This window comes from Chanodichthys erythropterus, chromosome 17 (assembly GCF_024489055.1).
Source record: "Chanodichthys erythropterus isolate Z2021 chromosome 17, ASM2448905v1, whole genome shotgun sequence".
Classification (NCBI taxonomy): Eukaryota; Metazoa; Chordata; class Actinopteri; order Cypriniformes; family Xenocyprididae; genus Chanodichthys; species Chanodichthys erythropterus.
This window is the reverse complement of record NC_090237.1, coordinates 24,785,849-24,803,038: the sequence shown is the minus strand read 5'-3', so window position 1 is coordinate 24,803,038 and position 17,190 is coordinate 24,785,849. Positions and strand designations below refer to the sequence as shown.

Sequence of the window (17,190 nt, the reverse complement as noted above, 5' to 3'; positions counted from 1 at the left end):
ACATGTGAATATCGTGATATTATGTTTGGCGAAACTGTATCGATATTTATGTATTTATTTGTTTACATCCAAGATTTGTAGCTTTGTGTTCGGTTTAAACCCAACAAAATGACAGCGGTGGAAGCAGAAAGAAAGCATCTGATCATGTGGATATGTTTACACCAGCTCTTCAGTGAAGGCACGTTTATTTAAATAGCACTTTATACAATAGAATGCTTTAAAGCAAGCAGCTTTACATTAATAAATATAACAAAATATCCACGCAGTCATGGAATGGACTATGCACTTTCTGTTGTTAAATACTTTAGAAATTAAAAACTGCTATACTGTAAACCTTTAAAACATACACCTAAAGAAATCCTGCAGTCACTTACAGGGATAGTTCACCCAAAAATGAAAATTTGATGTTTATCTGCTTACCCGCAGGGCATCCAAGATGTAGGTGACTTTGTTTCTTCAGTAAAACACGAATGATGATTTTTAACTCCAACCATTGCAGTCGTATAATGCATGTCAATGAGAACTCCATCTATAAGATTCAAAAAAACATGCACAGACAAATCCAAATTAAACCCTGCGGCTCGTGACGACACATTGATGTCCTAAGACACGAAACGATTGGTTTGCGCGAGAAACCGAACAGTACTTATATCATTTTTTACCTCTAATACCCCACTATGTCCAACTGCCTTGAGCATCCGGTGTGTGAGATCTTAAAACACGCTCTGATGCCGGAAGTGATGTCTCGCGTGTACTGTATATGTCAATGAGTGCGAGAGATCACTTCCGGCATCAGAGCGCGTTTTCAGACCTCACACATATGGTTGACAGTTTTTTTTTCTAAAATTACATCCTCTTTCTAAAAAAACAAGAAATATCGCAATATATTGCCTTTCTTACAGTATCGCAAAACATTGCAATATATTGTATCGTAACGCCTGTATTGTGATAAGTATCATATCACCAGATTCTTGCTGATACACAGCCCTAATAGATAGTACAAAGAAACGATTGGACGACCAATCGGCTTTAAGTGAACCAATCATCTGCTCAGAAGATGACTGAACTATATATTTCAGCTCAAGCTTTGTATAAGACTTGGGGATATCTTGGGGATTCGGTGATTAGATTAAAATTCACAGACCTTTGCCTCTGTTTTGCCTGTACCTCACTGAAAGCAATGTAAGATAATTAAAAGGTTGGACCAGCAGTGCTTAACCTCAGATCTCCTGGGTGCTGATTTTGATTAAACTAATAGGCAGGTTTCAGCTCAGAATAACATCTCTGTAATGCTACATCTCAATTACACTGTGAACCATTAGTCGCTTAGTATGGAGTTTGCATACTGACATTCACTATATTTCCACTCCAGCTCTCTATTTTTTCCCTACTATCCACTTTTGAGAGATTGCTTTAAGAACTCCAAGCTGTTTTCTTGTGCTTATCACAGAGCTATGACAAATGTTTCCTCGGCTCATCTGAGACGGCAGACGCCAACCGAGTGTTCTGCGGACAGCTCGGAGCCATCTATGTGTTCAGTGAAGCGCTAAACCCTGCTCAGATATTTGCCATCCATCAACTAGGCCCAGGATACAAGGTATGTATCAGATTTGCCAAAGTGCGTTACACCCCAACGCTTTACAGACACCATTGATCTCCAAGAGATGTTATAACTCTTTCTGTGACATTTGATTATTGATTGATGTGCGTTCCAACAATGATTTCACCACCCTGAGGAAACAACCACAGTTTTGAGATCTAAATCTCAGCTGATTTCAAGCTGGTCATTATTGTGTAGCTACCATGTTACAAAAAAAGTTTTTTTTTTTTTTTTCAGCAGGGAAAAGGATGTGAGAAATGCTGCATTTACATATTTACTTATTACCAAACGTTTGTTTGATGAACCTTATTCTTTTTGTTGTCATAAATTAGTGCTTTTACACTGACGGCAGCAAAGTTTCTTGGTTTTGCTTCTTAATGAAGTCTTCCGTTGATGAAGTCTGCCTCCGGATAGTTTATAGTTCTTTCCCTTTCATGTCTCTGACCTTTTGTCGCTAATTCTCAAGGTGCTTTTGAAGCGATTTAGCGTTTAATTGCATCCATGGGGTAAACAGAGCAGGTTTCTCCTTTTTCAAGGCTGTATCCTTATTAAATATGAAGCTCTGTCCTATTAGTAATTGGGACTCGCAGCAGTTTTTCAGTCTCATTGTGCAAAGTCTAATTTTCTCTGAAGCAGCAGGCTTTGATTAGTGACTCATTATCTAAAACAATAAACCACACGCATGGAACGGATAGCATATGTATCCCAAAAAATGACATTACAGTGATTCAAAGCCATTGTTTATGAGTGATGAGCTTTTCCTAATTTAATTTCAAATTCTGACACCATCTCAATTGTCTTTGCTCCATTACAGCAGTGTTTTACTTATGAGCTGTGTAATCTAAAAGGGCAAATATGTTAATAACTGCTAAAACCCATCCTAACAGATTATTTATTTATTTTTACCTAGTGTGTTTTTAAACTATCTGGTAGACATTTGCACTGGTTTTTCTCTAATCAGTGTGGGCTGGTCATTTCCCTTATTAATTGAGCTTCTAGACCTCTGATTCCCGCTGCCCCTCACGTCGTCATGACGGACAGGTTGGCAGAAATAATGAGCAGTCTGCTTCAGGGAGAAAGCAATTACCCACCCAAGATAAACCTGTGAATGGAGTCTCTTGAAATCTGAAAAGGGGTTGTATATTTCAATGGAGTGCAAGCCATCAGACTATCTGTCAGCTCTTCTGGCTGATCAGTTGAATCTACCTTGTCTAGGAATAGGGCAAAGGCCTTTGGAGTTTATGTAGCAAGGCTAAACCGCAGGGCCTGGCCCCCATTTGATGAAAAGCATGATGAAATGGGTTTTTAATTGTGATGGATAACCCTAAGCAATTACCTTCTAAAACTGTTTGTGAACAGAATGACAGAATGAGGGTACAAAAAAAAATATTTAAAATTATTTTTATTAGAGCCTGCCTATGCAAGCGAGACAAAAATTAAAATAAATGTGGAAAATAAGAGAAAGTCGTTTTTTCTTCAATTCTTTACTCATTTTTTAATGTAGCAAAACAAAACATGAATGTGGATTGAGTGAATATTTTGTTTTGTCTTGCTTTTTTGTAAAATCATTCACTAGTAATTGCATGGATTATTTCATATTGTACGCACAGGAGAATTTCTCACGAAAAATCTCTGCCTAATTCACAACAAGTACGTATTCACATGAATTAGTTCTAAAATAATTAATTCACTTTAAAATGAAAATTAGCACAAGATTTCCTTACCCTCAAGCAGTGTTGGGTGTAGCACGTTACTAAGTAGATTTTCGCGGTTTATTACATTACACGTTCAAATACACACATAGTTATATCAAAATGCCCGTCTTGGAGTATATTCGTGTTGTTTATGTAAATGTGAACATCATGTGTAACAGGTCTTAGGCTTTAAAACATGCTACTGTCTACTATTGGCTGTCTGTATTATTAATGATACACAAACAACAAAAGAAAAGCTTTAATAAGGATTAATCTATATTTAATTTATACAGTTATGACTATGCAGAGTTATTTTATATTTGATTATTCAATTTCTGTGGTATTTTTAATTACTACTATTAGACCTACCTGAAAAAAATATAACTGTTTTATTTGTATCTTTAAATATTTTTCCATGGTATTGACTTTGGTATCAAGTATTGTGCACTTTTGGTGGTATCTGTACTGACTACTAAATGTTTGGTAGCGTGACATCCCTATTTGTTACAAATTATATGTTTTAATAAAGCTAAAATGTTTTAAAAAGCTGTAAAAGGCTAAACTATTCCATGTTTGACTCATATTTAAATTATTAGAATAGTTTCCTTTATATTGTCTATCCGGTCAGGGTTTATAGGGATTTTAAGAAGTAATTAGTAATGAGTTGAATTACTTATTGAGTGAATACAGTAAGAAACGATGGTAACTTTAACCACATTTAACAGTACATTAGCAACATGCTAACGGAACATTTAGAAAGACAATTTACAAATATCACTAAAAATATCATGATATCATGGATCATGTCAGTTATTATTGCTCCATCTGCCATTTTGTCCTTGCTTGCTTACCTAGTCTGATGATTCAGCTGTGCACAGATCCAGACGTTAATACTGGCTGCCCTTGTCTAATGCCTTGAACATGAGCTGGCATATGCAAATATTGGGGTCATACATATTAATGATTTTTGAGTGAGTTTGAGACTCACTGTATGTCATTTCCATGTACTGAACTCTTGTTATTTAACTATGCCAAGATAAATAAAAATTTTACAAGGTATAAAGTAAAATATCTATCCAGACCGCCTTCCGTATTCAACTTACGAAGAAAGTGTAACGCCTCTCGCAGTTCCAAATGCTTAGGCCACGTCATACGCCTTCCGTATTCAACTTACGAAAGAAGCGTAACTGACGCAATGTCATTTACCCTTTTTTTTCGTAAGTTGAATACGGAAGGTGGTCTGGCAGAAGCAAGATATTTTTAACTTGTTAAATATGGATATTTTTCTTACACAAATGCATCGCTTCACATCAGAAGGCCTTTATTAACCTCTTTGCTTTTTTTAGAATACATTTATTAAGAATACATTTTAGTATGATAGTTTTTGGTGAATCATGATTTTGATTTGAATCATGAAGTGTTCATATGCAGATTTCATGCACAAATTTGTGTGCACGCATGCTTAGTGAATGAAACCCAGTGTTCCCAAACCATGCTGGCTTAAATGCTAGCTTTTTTTTTTTGTTTGCTACCCTTTAGTGACTTCTGCTTCCTACCCTTCAACAACCATTGACACCATTATTTGTTCTGTTGACTGTAATGTGTCAGCTCCCTTAGGTCCTTATAGCCTTTTTTGCCCGGGCGCGTAGAGACAGTGGGCTATGGCAGGCTGTAAACTCACGGTCTCCAGTGATTTTTATGTGACTGATCTGAAGATGACCCGATTACCGTCTTGTTGCTGCTGCTGCCTACAAAGACTGACCCCCAGTCAGACACATTTATTTGAGGTCTTGTCTAAAATGCCTTGATAGAATAAACAGGTTTGGTCTCATATTAGCTGCTTCAGCTTGGAAGAATATGTTTGCAAGTTGTGCAATCAGTAAAAAGTCTCTTATGCTCATCAAGGTTAAAAAACAAACAAAAAACAAAACAAAAAAAACAGCAATGTTGTAAAATATTAATACATTTGTTCCTGTGATGCAGTCATTACTCCAGTCTTCAGTGTCATATGCATAGAAATATATACATAGATGCCTCATTGGTGGCTGTTTCTATGGGCCACTATACGTAAGTCATCCGTCATATTGGAACGGTCAAAGCCGGTCTGTGAACACTACAATTTAAAATGAGTGATATTTTAAATTGTAAGAGTGTCTGCAACCGTAGTTAGAAGCATGTATGATGATTATGTATATTTGAAACAGACTTCAGGACATAATACAAGACAAAGGCATTATCTAACTCGACATTAAAAAGTTACCATAGTAAAACCTGTTATGATGAGCTAATACTTATAAAAAACACAAACCAGCACATTCTCACATCTGAAGGATATCCCATTTCTTCAGGAATTTAAATATCTGCAGAGTATTGTGGAAACTCATTGATTTTTACTGTGAGTGACAGCATCTGAAATGTTGACCATTCTAAGATGGCGGACATGCTGATACATATACATCTATGGTCACATGACCCTTTAGAAATCATTATAATATGCTGATTTGCTGCTCAAGAAACATTTCTTATTATTATTTTCATCATTCATTATTATTATTCTTTGATGATGATACATAATATCTATGCTTTGTCCCTGTCTTTGTCTTTCTCTGTGTTGTCATGGAAGACAGATGCCCTGTTGCTACTGCAACAATAGTCTCACTATGAGAGAACATGTGAGCATGATGTCATCAGCTCCTGTCAGAAGTGTATTAGACGTTACGTCAGCGTCCTGTCAGATTTATTTTTTTTCTGAGGCAGTGCTTTCAACATTCTTGCACATTGTTGACATGCATTAACCTGCTGTGATATTTATTTTTCCAGTCAATCTGATAGATTTTGAGATTTACTTTGTGCTGCATCATATGTTTGCTGCAGAAACCTGACCAGAAACAGGTGACATTTATGCTATCTCTGTTCAGCAGAGTAAACCGAACAACACAAATCTTTTTAGGTCAAAATAAGCATACAAAACATCAAATATGTAATATTTTTATTTTATTTTTTTTGTCTGTTTTCCTCATTTTTAATAGAATAAAGATAACAGTAAAGCTGAACAGATTTGTATATACTGCTGGATTTATTTGCTCACAGACCGTGAAAGGAAAAATATGGAAAAATATTTTCATCAGGTTTATTGCCTTAGAAACTGTATTCCGCGAGGTAATAATCTATTTAACGACAACAAGTTAATTACAAACACCCTCCTACATCTTTAAATAGACACCGGTGCACAGTTAGTACATGGATAATGGAATATGAATACAAAGGGCCATGTATTTTGTTTCTGAATGCAATTGTTAACATCTCCTTTTTTAATTACTGTTTGAGTTAGATGTAGGACAGTTTTACAAAAGTAAAACTAAGTAACCTAGATGATATTTACTAAAATAATTAATTAATTGATTGCAAAGATAGCATGTAATAAAATGTAGTGTACAACAACTATTCGAACTATAGCAACAGTATTTATATAGCAAGAAATATACAGTATATACTCCACAGTATGCAGTACATAATGCACTAGATTAATGGACATTTTTAAAAAGGTTTCTCCTGGAGTAGTAATTTTAGAATTTCTGTCGAATATTCAATTGAAAGATTCTATGTAATTGTCGTTATTATTAAAGGTGCTCTAAGTGAAGTCACGCGTTTTTAGGACAAAACATTTTTTGTCACATACAGCAAACATCTCCTCACTATCCGCTAGCTGCCTGTCCCCTGAACACACTGTAAAAAAATGCGGCCTCTGTAGTCGCCACAAGCTCCGAAAACAGCAACAAAAACAAACTGGTGCAGCCTGGACCATGAATCATAATAAACATGCTCCAGCCAATAACCAACAAGAATGATTTTAAATGTGCGTTCGTGACTGTTTCAGGAAGCACGGAGGGGAGGAGGAGGAGGAGGAGGGAGGGTCTAGCTAGCCTCTGTTTTGTTTGACAACACTTCGAACGTCAACAGGAAGTTACTCCAGGATCACTTAGAGCACCTTTAAAGTTTGGTTAAAACATGTCTGTTTTCAATTCAATTCAATTAATTTTTTTGAGAAAAAATGGTCTGGAAATGTTTTTAATAGAAAAAAACAAAAAACAAAAAAAAAACATTTATGATTGTGGCGGTGATCTATAACCCACATACATGTTGTTTTTATGTTTATTAGAGGTTGAATTCATATCAAATTCTGCCAAACTTCCCATTCTACTACTATATAGGATGTCATAAATTGTATGAAAATAATTGAAAATATGGTTCAGATCACTCAAACCATATATGGAAATGGAGGTTCCCTTATATGGTCAGTAATGGTGCTTGGATGTCATCTAGTGAAAAAGTGTGGTACTGCGCCCAAACAAAATCTTACTGAAAGCTCATTTTTTGAGATATCAACCTGAAATTTGGAACACAACTTGTTCAGATTTTTGGCTTTGATTTCCTTGCAGTTTTAGTGTAAAACTTGTTTTGTAAAATATATATTTTATATAAAATTTAAAATATTATATTTTTACATTTTCATAAACTTAAACTTCTATAACTTTTTTACTGTTTCACTTACATAAGATATTTCACTTCTACAATAATCTGCCAAATCATCTTTAAAACAAGGCCAGCCTTATGTCTATTCTCCAAAGTATTCTTGAATTACAACCATTTAAGTTTGGATAGTGCATTTTCTTGTCTAAAACAAAAAGAAAAAAAAAAAAGTGGGGGTGACAGTTAACAGGTTAACAATAATAGCCATGATAAAAGAGAATATAAAATAAACACAAGCAAACAATTCAGTAAAACATACAAAAGCAGTACTCTAGTACATGATTTAAGATAAATATAGCCTAAACATAAAGTTATGAAACTTAATTTTCTCTGGAACAAGTCTGTTTGATATACGACGAAAGAATTATATCTCATGTTTAGCCACTATCTACGTGATGGCCAGCAGCTAATTCCCGAAGGACTGGCTGAAATAAAGCTGTTCCGTGTTCCGTGTCTTTAGCCTCCTTGTTAGAGTGTCTGACTCCCATGCCAGTGGACCCGGGTTCGAGTACCATTTTAGAGTGGGTGGTTTGGACAGGAGAGGTGACACTGGTGCCGTGACCCGGATGGGAGTGAGATTTAGGGGGGTGAGTGTAACGGATGTAGGCCGGTAAGAGCTGTGCGTGTAAACCTCACTGCCCTGATTTCAAGAAGTGCTCTAGCAACTGACGCTAGAGACTGTGGTCTTTAGCCTCCTTGTTAGAGCACCTGACTCCCATGCCGGCAGACCCGGGTTCGAGACCCGCTTAGAGTGGGCAGTTCGAATAGGAGGGGTTACATGCGTGCTGAATGGCTTCTGCGAAAGCGTCTAAACAAATTGTAAAATAGGCACTATGTTTATATATGAGTCACATATTTGACGTCTAAATACTACATTCTTGCCTAAAAAAACTCTTAAAACTACATTCTGTGATACAAAAACAGTAGTATCTGTAAAAATTATGGTGGATTGCATGACTGGAAAAGGCTCTCAGCCAATCAGATTTGAGGCCAAAACAAACAGTTGTATAAAAATATATATGCTATCTGGTCATATGACAAATTATAAACAGTGCTTTTCATGCGAGTGTTGTCAAGCAGATAAAAACAAAGTTGGTTTTGTAAAAATGCCTTGTTATCATTGTCTGCTCACTGCACGTTAATGCAGTTAGCACACATCTGGAGCAGGTCACATCTGGATGACATCATCACCTGGGATGTGCTGCAGGTGTTGGGCTGCAGGCCTTTGATTTGACAGCACACGAAACAACCTCATGAATGATAATTCAGCTGGGGGATTCCCACATCGCCCCTACTTCATCTTCATGATTATTTCATGTCACCAAGCTCATTTATTATTCATCGCGCTCCCACGACTTTGGATAAGATTTAATCACTGCATAAAAAGAATCTTCTCCTTTTCATGCTAGGAATAGTAAATCCTTTAATAAGCACATGGAATAATATGATTTACACAGATGTACTGTTTTAAGAAGCGTTAAATATACATTGTGATATTTTTATGATAATTCACTCATTAGTTAATTTTCTCACCTTCACCAACATTTCTTACTTTGTTAGACACCGTTTAGAGGTGAATATTGTGACATTTAAACCATCTGAGCTTTCTGTGTTGGTCTAGACTTCTCTTTTTAATTTATCTCTTTATCTTTTTTTTTTTTTTACCTCACTAGAGCACCTTTAAATTTAAATCAGAGAGTGATATTCATCTGGCTGACCACCATAAACAAGTGTTGTATGATGGAAAGTTAGCAAACAGCATCTCCTTCACTTACAACGCCAAAGCCACAGATGCTCAGCTGTGCTTGGAGTCCTCGCCCAGAGAAAACCCGTCCATATTCGTGCATTCGCCTCACGCTCTAATGCTTCAGGTACAGTATATTCTGCTTAACACTTTAAGACTGCTTTCTGCTCTCTTATTCCTTAATAAACTGCACAATGGTTGGTAATGTCTCTAAATGTTAATCAGATGCTGCGTTGTTTAGCTAACACCATGAGATAATGTCAGTGTTTGCCATTCAATGTTAATTGTTTGGAGGAACACATTTCCTCAGAGATTAGTCAGTGGTTAATGTGAGTCGGTACTTTCAACAATGGCAAAAAAAGTTAATTACTGAATACATCGATCTCTACTTTTTAATCCATGTGATTTTCCCTTCTGTTTCTGTAAGGATGTTAAGGCCATCGTTACGCACTCCATTCATAGTGCCATTCACTCCATTGGTGGCATCCAGGTGCTGTTTCCTCTCTTTGCACAGCTGGATTTCCATCAGTCCAATGAAAGCCAGGTGGAAACCACAGTGTGGTAAGTAATATTATGTCTACCAAAATTTTGGGGTCAGTAAGATTTTTTTTTTTAATTAAATTAATTATTTTATTTAGCAAGGATGCCTTAAATTGATCAAAAGTGACAGTAAAGACATTTATAATGTTACAAAATAATTATATTTCAAATAATTGCTGTCTTTCTTCTGTTCTATTCATCAAAGAATCTGGAAGAAAATGTATAGTTTCCACAAAAATATTGAACAGCACCACTGTAAATGTTTTCAGCTTACATTCTTTCCATTAATATTTGGCTGACAAGTCTTTCAGCAGAGGTTACCCAATATAGTTGTGTAATGAGATGTTTTGGTGCAGTTCAACTCTTCTGGCCTTCCTGATGGAGCTTCTCAAGAGCTCAGTGGCAATGCAAGAGCAGATGCTTGGTGGGAAGGGTTTCCTGGTGATTGGGTACCTCCTGGAAAAGGTGATGTGACTGTTTTCTTGCTTTCAAAAGTCTGTGATTTTTGTGCTGTTAGCAGCACCAAAATGGAATTGCAAAAATAAAAGTTTCCAAATAGGTTTTCCCAAACCATTGTTAAGGCAAAATGGTAGTTCCACGGCTAAGAGCATTGGTTAGACTCTTTGGGGAAATAAGCTTACAAATGTCTTATAGTTGCACATTAAAGCTGCAGTCCGAAAGTTTTTATCATCTTTGTTGCCATCTCTGTTTGAAACCTGCAATTGCAGTTATTTGCGGAATTATCATCTTTACGTGGGTTGTGCATAGGCACGGCTCCTCAGCACAGATGAATCTAATGTTTGCTGTCAGTCTCTACATCGGTGTGGATGCTGTACTTCAGAATCACAGATTGTAATCTTGAAGTATGACCAAAGTAAGAATTTTCACTGGAAAATGTAATCTGAACAAGTAAATAACATATCTGCCACTTTTGTTTTGACCAACTGAAGAAAAAAAAGAAGCATTACAAGAAATCATGCTGCCAGTGGTGATTAAATTGTAATGAATCTTTAGCGATATTACAAGTATTTAATCAATTCATGGGTGAAATATATGAATATAATAAATCATAAAGCCTTATGATTAATTATGATACATATATTGACCCAAGAGGGAATTACAAATAGAACAATGCATTTTACAGTAATGTGACATACCTTGTTGAATGAGGCATGAAAAGAGCTTTACAAAGAAACCAAACTTGTCAGGTGGGAAAGGCATACAAGAGAAGTTATAGTTTACAGTCAAATTTTATCGTTAGAAATGACACTAGCACAACTACAGTCCTAGCTAAACTTATATAGTAGGGATACCTATATGCAACTTGAAATACAATGGTGGGTACACTTAGGCATAGTCATATTTTGCACATACAATCTTTATTACGTGTTTGTTTGTGTGTCTGCGTGTGTGCGTGTGTGTGTGTGGTGTGTATTGAGATTTGGCTGGTCTAGCTGGTCTGGCACTTAACCCACATGAGGGACTCTTGAAGTCCCCAGAGCTGGGGACTGGGGTTCTCTGGTTAGTTTCTGACAGGGCCACAAAGATGCCAAATCCAAGTTTTCTTAGACCGGCCGGAGCTGATTCGTAATTTACATGCACTGTTCAGGACGCTAAAAGCATTCTGAAAATTCCAAAGTTGGTTGACTACGACAGATCTTATCCAGACGTTACAAAATCTAACGATCGCTTTGCTCGGATCACGTCAAACCGTTTATTATTATTATTAATATTGTTATACTTTGTTCTCAAATTGTTAATGTTAACAACATCAGCATTGATTGGGTGCAGTGGCGTAACTTTGTTTTAAACAGTGGGTGAGACAGGAATGTGTGTGGTGGGATGTATTAAGTGTATTATAAAAATAATAAATGCACAAAATTTATTGACATAGACCTCATGTTTAATATGATAGTTTTATCCTTACATCTACTATTATATATTGTTAGTCTTGAGAGTATTTATATTAGTCAATAAATATGTGGATCTGCATCTAATGTTTCTTTGTCCTGATGGACTAGTGGAAGAATTCTTGTTCATCGTGCCAGAGGTTCTGGGTTCTAATCCTCCCTCATATAATTATTATAATTTTTTTTTTATTATTATTATTATTAAAATTTTTCTTATTAAAACCAAAGATGTTCATCAGCGATTGTATATCAAGAGCAGGGACATGTTTATGTGTATTCCGTTTCGTGATTTCACCGGAACGAACAGAGAGTCTTCGCAAAAGCATTAAGCAATAGATTGAAGCGCTCGTCCATGTGAAGACTGCGCAGTGTGCACCACTGATAACAGCGGCAAAGAGCACTGAGCACATGTCCAACCCGCAAATTACGCCTATGCGTGGCTGTGTATTTAGTGTGTATTAACGTTACCTGTAGATTTCAATTTCTGTACAGTCTAATCTCTAATGTTAATTTGTCATACCATACAATCAGCCATCCAAAAAGTTACGACCCCTGAAAAGATCTAGGGGGTACAGGATAAGTTTAATTATTGCAGCTGCTGTGAGAAAAGGCTATAAATGATCTGCCTCACATGCGATATAGCCTAGCTGGGACTCATTCTTTATGCAAACAGACGTGACACAAAGACAAACGGCGACATGCTCGAATTTCCTGCGAAAACCCACCAGTACCACCCGAATTATAAAACATTATTACAAGCTTACCGCTGTGAATCGGGCTAAGTTAAGGAGCTAGTTTTGAACGCTGGCTGGTTATGTACTTGCTCAAAAAATGATTTTGGATAATTTTTAATGAAAAAAGTTACGGACAGCAGCTTTAATTTGGATAAGTGAAAGGTGTTTTAACACTGGTTAATAAACATGCTAAGTTCAAGTACTTGTTTCTCCGAAAAACAATGCTACAGCCAACCGTTCTACTTTGAAAATTCGGGGTCAGAATGTCTGTTTTTGTCTTTGTGACCCCGCCCACTGCCAATTTACCCAATAGTATTTCGACACTCTGGCTTAACAATTGGTGGAAAACACAACGTATTGTCGCCACGGAAGCCAGCCAAACAAACTAGGTCAGAGATCGCATATTTTTAAATCGAAAACAATAAAAATACACTAGCTGATCAACTTACAGTGTATAAGGCTCATTGCTCTCCATTGTCAGTTGCGCTTGTTCCTCCAGTCTGGCAACCCATGTGAGTGTCGAGTCTGTTAAGGAGAGGGTGGAGGAAACAACTCTCTCCAATATTTTGAATTCGTACTGCCCGCTAGCTGTCAATATTACATACTTCACCTTGAAACTACAAAACTCCAAGGAATTTTGATGTGTAATTGACAAATTGTGCTTTTTCTCAATGCATAAAGCTCTCAATGGATTTCTCTTTTCTTTAAATGGTTATGAGAGTATTAAGATTTGTTCTTTCAGAAAGAGTTGTCATGACCTCAATTGACTTTGTAAGTACGAGCTGAATAAAAAAAAGAAAAAAAAAAAGGCACACAATTCACTTGGTAGGACGGAGGAGAAACAGCGCATTATGGTTGATGAATGACAAATGCGCACTTCAGCATTTCCTCGGTGAATGCCAGTTCAACGGCGCTATTGTATTCTTCCTTGTCCGTGCGTTTAATGCGATGACATACAAATTATCCCAGTGTCATTTTTCTTTTGTCCTCTCGCTACCTTTACTTCATAGCTGTCCTTATTTCATAGTCTCAATGTACCTTTGGCTCCATCTAAAGTTGGCACTTGAGTAAAAGCCTTACTTCGTCATTTAACAGCAGCAGCTGTAAATCTGAGCTAGACGGCACCTGAATGATCCCGCTGCCTGACGTCCCATTCACACGTAGCCGGCCATCTGTTTGTGTCTCGTTTATACTCACTCCTGTCCCACACCACACACCTGTCTGGACCTCCGGTGCCAGCTGAGACTAATAACACAGAAAGTCTCTACAAAGTTAAAGTCCTTGTTTTGCTACAAAGTCAAACTATGGCTTCCAGTTTAAGATGTAGTTTTTTTCATTTATTTCATTAGGAAATTGGCAGTCAGAGTTTGGTTTGGTAATCTTAACAAAAATCTTTTCTCAGTCATCGCGGGTGCACATCACCAGGGCCGTTCTGGAGCAGTTCCTGTCTTTTGCCAAATACCTGGATGGCCTTACCCACGGTGCACCTCTCCTCAAACAACTCTGTGACCATATCCTGTTCAATGCGGCTATTTGGATCCACATACCTGCAAAGGTGAGTAAGGTCATGTCTTTTCCAGAAGATACTGCAATTAGGAGCATCTGAGTATACTGTGATGGGCAGATGAGCACACGGTGATATTTGCTGAAGTAACCATAAAGCAGAGAGTTATTTTTCAAGTGTTCCCATCAGAACAACAAATTAAAGTTAACTTTGACTGTGTCTGAAACATTTTTCTTTTCAGCTGACATCAAAGATTTCACTTAATTTTTTAGCCCTTCTCCTCCACTATTAATAAAATGTAATCAATTTCTAATGCATAAAATCAAGTCCCATCCTCTATCTTATTTTGAATTTTTTTCAATACCTTCTCATTGAATACACTTTAATGAAAGAAAAAAAAAGTCATATCGATCTCTCTTGATAATGAGTTGCATATCATCTAAAAAGCAGATGACGCTTCAAGAAAAGCTCTATATTGAAATGTTTCACTACTCCTAAACGGCTTCTTTTCTTTTTTTTTTTTTTATTAGTAACAACTTCACAGTCTGCCACCTCATTCACCATGTCACCTGCCAAAATGTCACAGCCCTGAAGAAAAGTGATATTTTACAATTCAGTGTTTGTCTCGTCACAGATGGTTAGTAAATTTAGAGCGAAGATCAAGCTTAGAAATTAAAATTTGACCCTGCTTTGTTATGACCCATGAAGGAGAGGATGAGGCATTTCTAAAAGAGGCAAGACTCTGTGCTGCTAATATTGCTCACTTCAGTTTCTGCACTGCTGCCGACTGTCATGAATAAATAAAGGAGATACGCAAACACAAACAGGATCAAAACAAAGACCTTTGGTCGCTGGAAGCTTGCCATGATTCCAAAAGAAGAGAGATAGTGGGAGTTCTCTAAGTAGGGAAGGAAGGATGGTAAGAAAGAAAGAAAGAAAGAAAGAAAGAAAGAAAGAAAGAAAGAAAGAAAGAAAGAAAGAAAGAAAGAAAGAAAGAAAATAATATTTTATCACTTTTTTTTTGTTAAATCAACTTAGAAAATGAATGTGGTTCAGATAACATAATATTTTGAGTTTCTGTTGATTAAATCAATCACCTTCATTATATTAACTCAAATTTTTAGTTTCAGTGAACTCATAATTTTAAGGCAACAGGTAACTTAATTTTTTAAGTTAAACCAACCTTTTTTTTTACATTGAAGGAAAAAAGGAAGGAAGGAAGAAAGTGAGCAAAAAAAAAGCAAGAAAGAAAATTTCTTGAATAATGAATGTTGAAAGGAAGAGAAAAAAGAGAATGGAAAAGGGGAAGGAAGGAAGAATAGGTAGGAAGGAAGAAAATATAGAAAATGGATAAACATAATGATAAAAGAAAGTAATAGAATGTAGGGAAAAAAGATAAACTAAACATAAATAATATATGAAATAAAAAAAGAAAAATCATCTAGAAAGAAAGAAAGAAAAAGAAAGAAAGAGCAAAAAATAGAAGCTAGAGAGAAAGGAGAAAATGAATGGATGAATGATGGAAGTAAGAAAAAGGAGAATAGATAAAGGGAATGTAGGAATGAAGAAAATACAGAAAAAGAAAAGAAAAAACAGAATGACAAAAGAAAGTAATGGAAGGTAAGAAAAAAGTTAAACCAAACAGATAAAAGAAAGAGGGAAAAAGAAAGAAATAGAAGATAAGAAGAAAAAGAGATTAAAACAATTGGAAGGAGAAAAGTAAATATGGCTAGATGGATGAATAGGAAAAGAAAACAAAGACTGAAGGTCTGAGAAAAGTCTAAAGAAGAAAAACAGCAGGATTCATGAAAAGTAAAGAGAGGAAGTGAAAGAAAGAGACAGAAAAACCAAGATGGAGATAGTCAGAGAGAGTGTGTGGAGGGAGTTCAGGATAATGATCTGAGCTGAAGCTCAACCTCTCAGAAGCAGCAGCAGCGTTCTCTCCTCAGGCCAGAAGAGTTCATGGACTTGCATCATGTTTTTTTATCCTCCCTCCGTTCCTTCCCATCATCCCTGCCCGGCCTCACTGGAGAGCCCAGTCTGCCTGCATGAGTGGCTTTTAATTGGATGAGTTATGTACTTTCATCAGCGTTTTTTGTCCTCCAAGGTTCTCCAGCAGCACTGTCACTAGTCAGGCCTGACCTACTGCTCACAAACGAACCACAGTACCTTTTGACATTGGGCTCAGAAATATTCACCGTATCTGCTGTTTTGCTGCAGAGTTAGCCGTGCCAGAGGTGTCGCTCCCATGGAAATCCAACAAGAATAGAATTTTAATGAGGGAACTTGGGATGCAGTTTAGAAACAACAGAAGGACAATGAAAAGTAATCATCAGAGTTTTGTATTCTGACCAAAGGCAGCTGTAACTTTTTTGTAACCGTGTATCTGTGTTTGTGTGTTTGTGTTGTTCAGGTGCAGCTCTCGCTGTACACATACCTTTCGGCGGAGTTCATTGGCACGGCAACCATCTACAACACCATCCGTCGAGTGGGGACCGTGCTGCAGATCATGCACATACTGAAGTACTATTACTGGGCTGTGAACCCTGCCCACACCAGCGGCATCACACCCAAAGGCCTGGGTCTGTACACACACACACACACACACACACACACACACATGTTGGGTTTCCATGTTTTATGGGGACTTTCCATACACATAATGATTTTTATGCTGTACAATCTGTATATTCTGTCCTCTAATGCCGAATGCACATTGCACAATTTTTTAAGTTGTCAGATCACTGTTCTTCTCACACTACACAAGGGGTCTGAGGTACCATTTAGTTCCTGTTGTGTGCACATTACATGACAGATCGGTGACAGAGGGTCACATATTACACAGTCTGAAGAATCGCCAACAGCTCTGTCTGGTCTACAAACTGCGTTTCACAACCAAACACACGCGAGAAGTGATATGTGAAATAAGACGAG

General features: G+C 36.9%; 1 protein-coding gene across 1 annotated transcript in view; it reads left to right on the top strand.

Moving 5' to 3' along the window:
* The window catches only part of nbeab (neurobeachin b), a 377,709-nt gene that overhangs the window by 113,795 nt on the left and 246,724 nt on the right, over positions 1 to 17,190 (top strand). The window contains exons 8-13 of the mRNA XM_067364674.1: positions 1,451 to 1,597; positions 9,498 to 9,695; positions 9,996 to 10,129; positions 10,465 to 10,573; positions 14,155 to 14,307; positions 16,670 to 16,838. Of these exons, the coding sequence (XP_067220775.1) occupies positions 1,451 to 1,597; positions 9,498 to 9,695; positions 9,996 to 10,129; positions 10,465 to 10,573; positions 14,155 to 14,307; positions 16,670 to 16,838 (910 nt within the window). The remainder of the gene's footprint in view (positions 1 to 1,450; positions 1,598 to 9,497; positions 9,696 to 9,995; positions 10,130 to 10,464; positions 10,574 to 14,154; positions 14,308 to 16,669; positions 16,839 to 17,190) is intronic.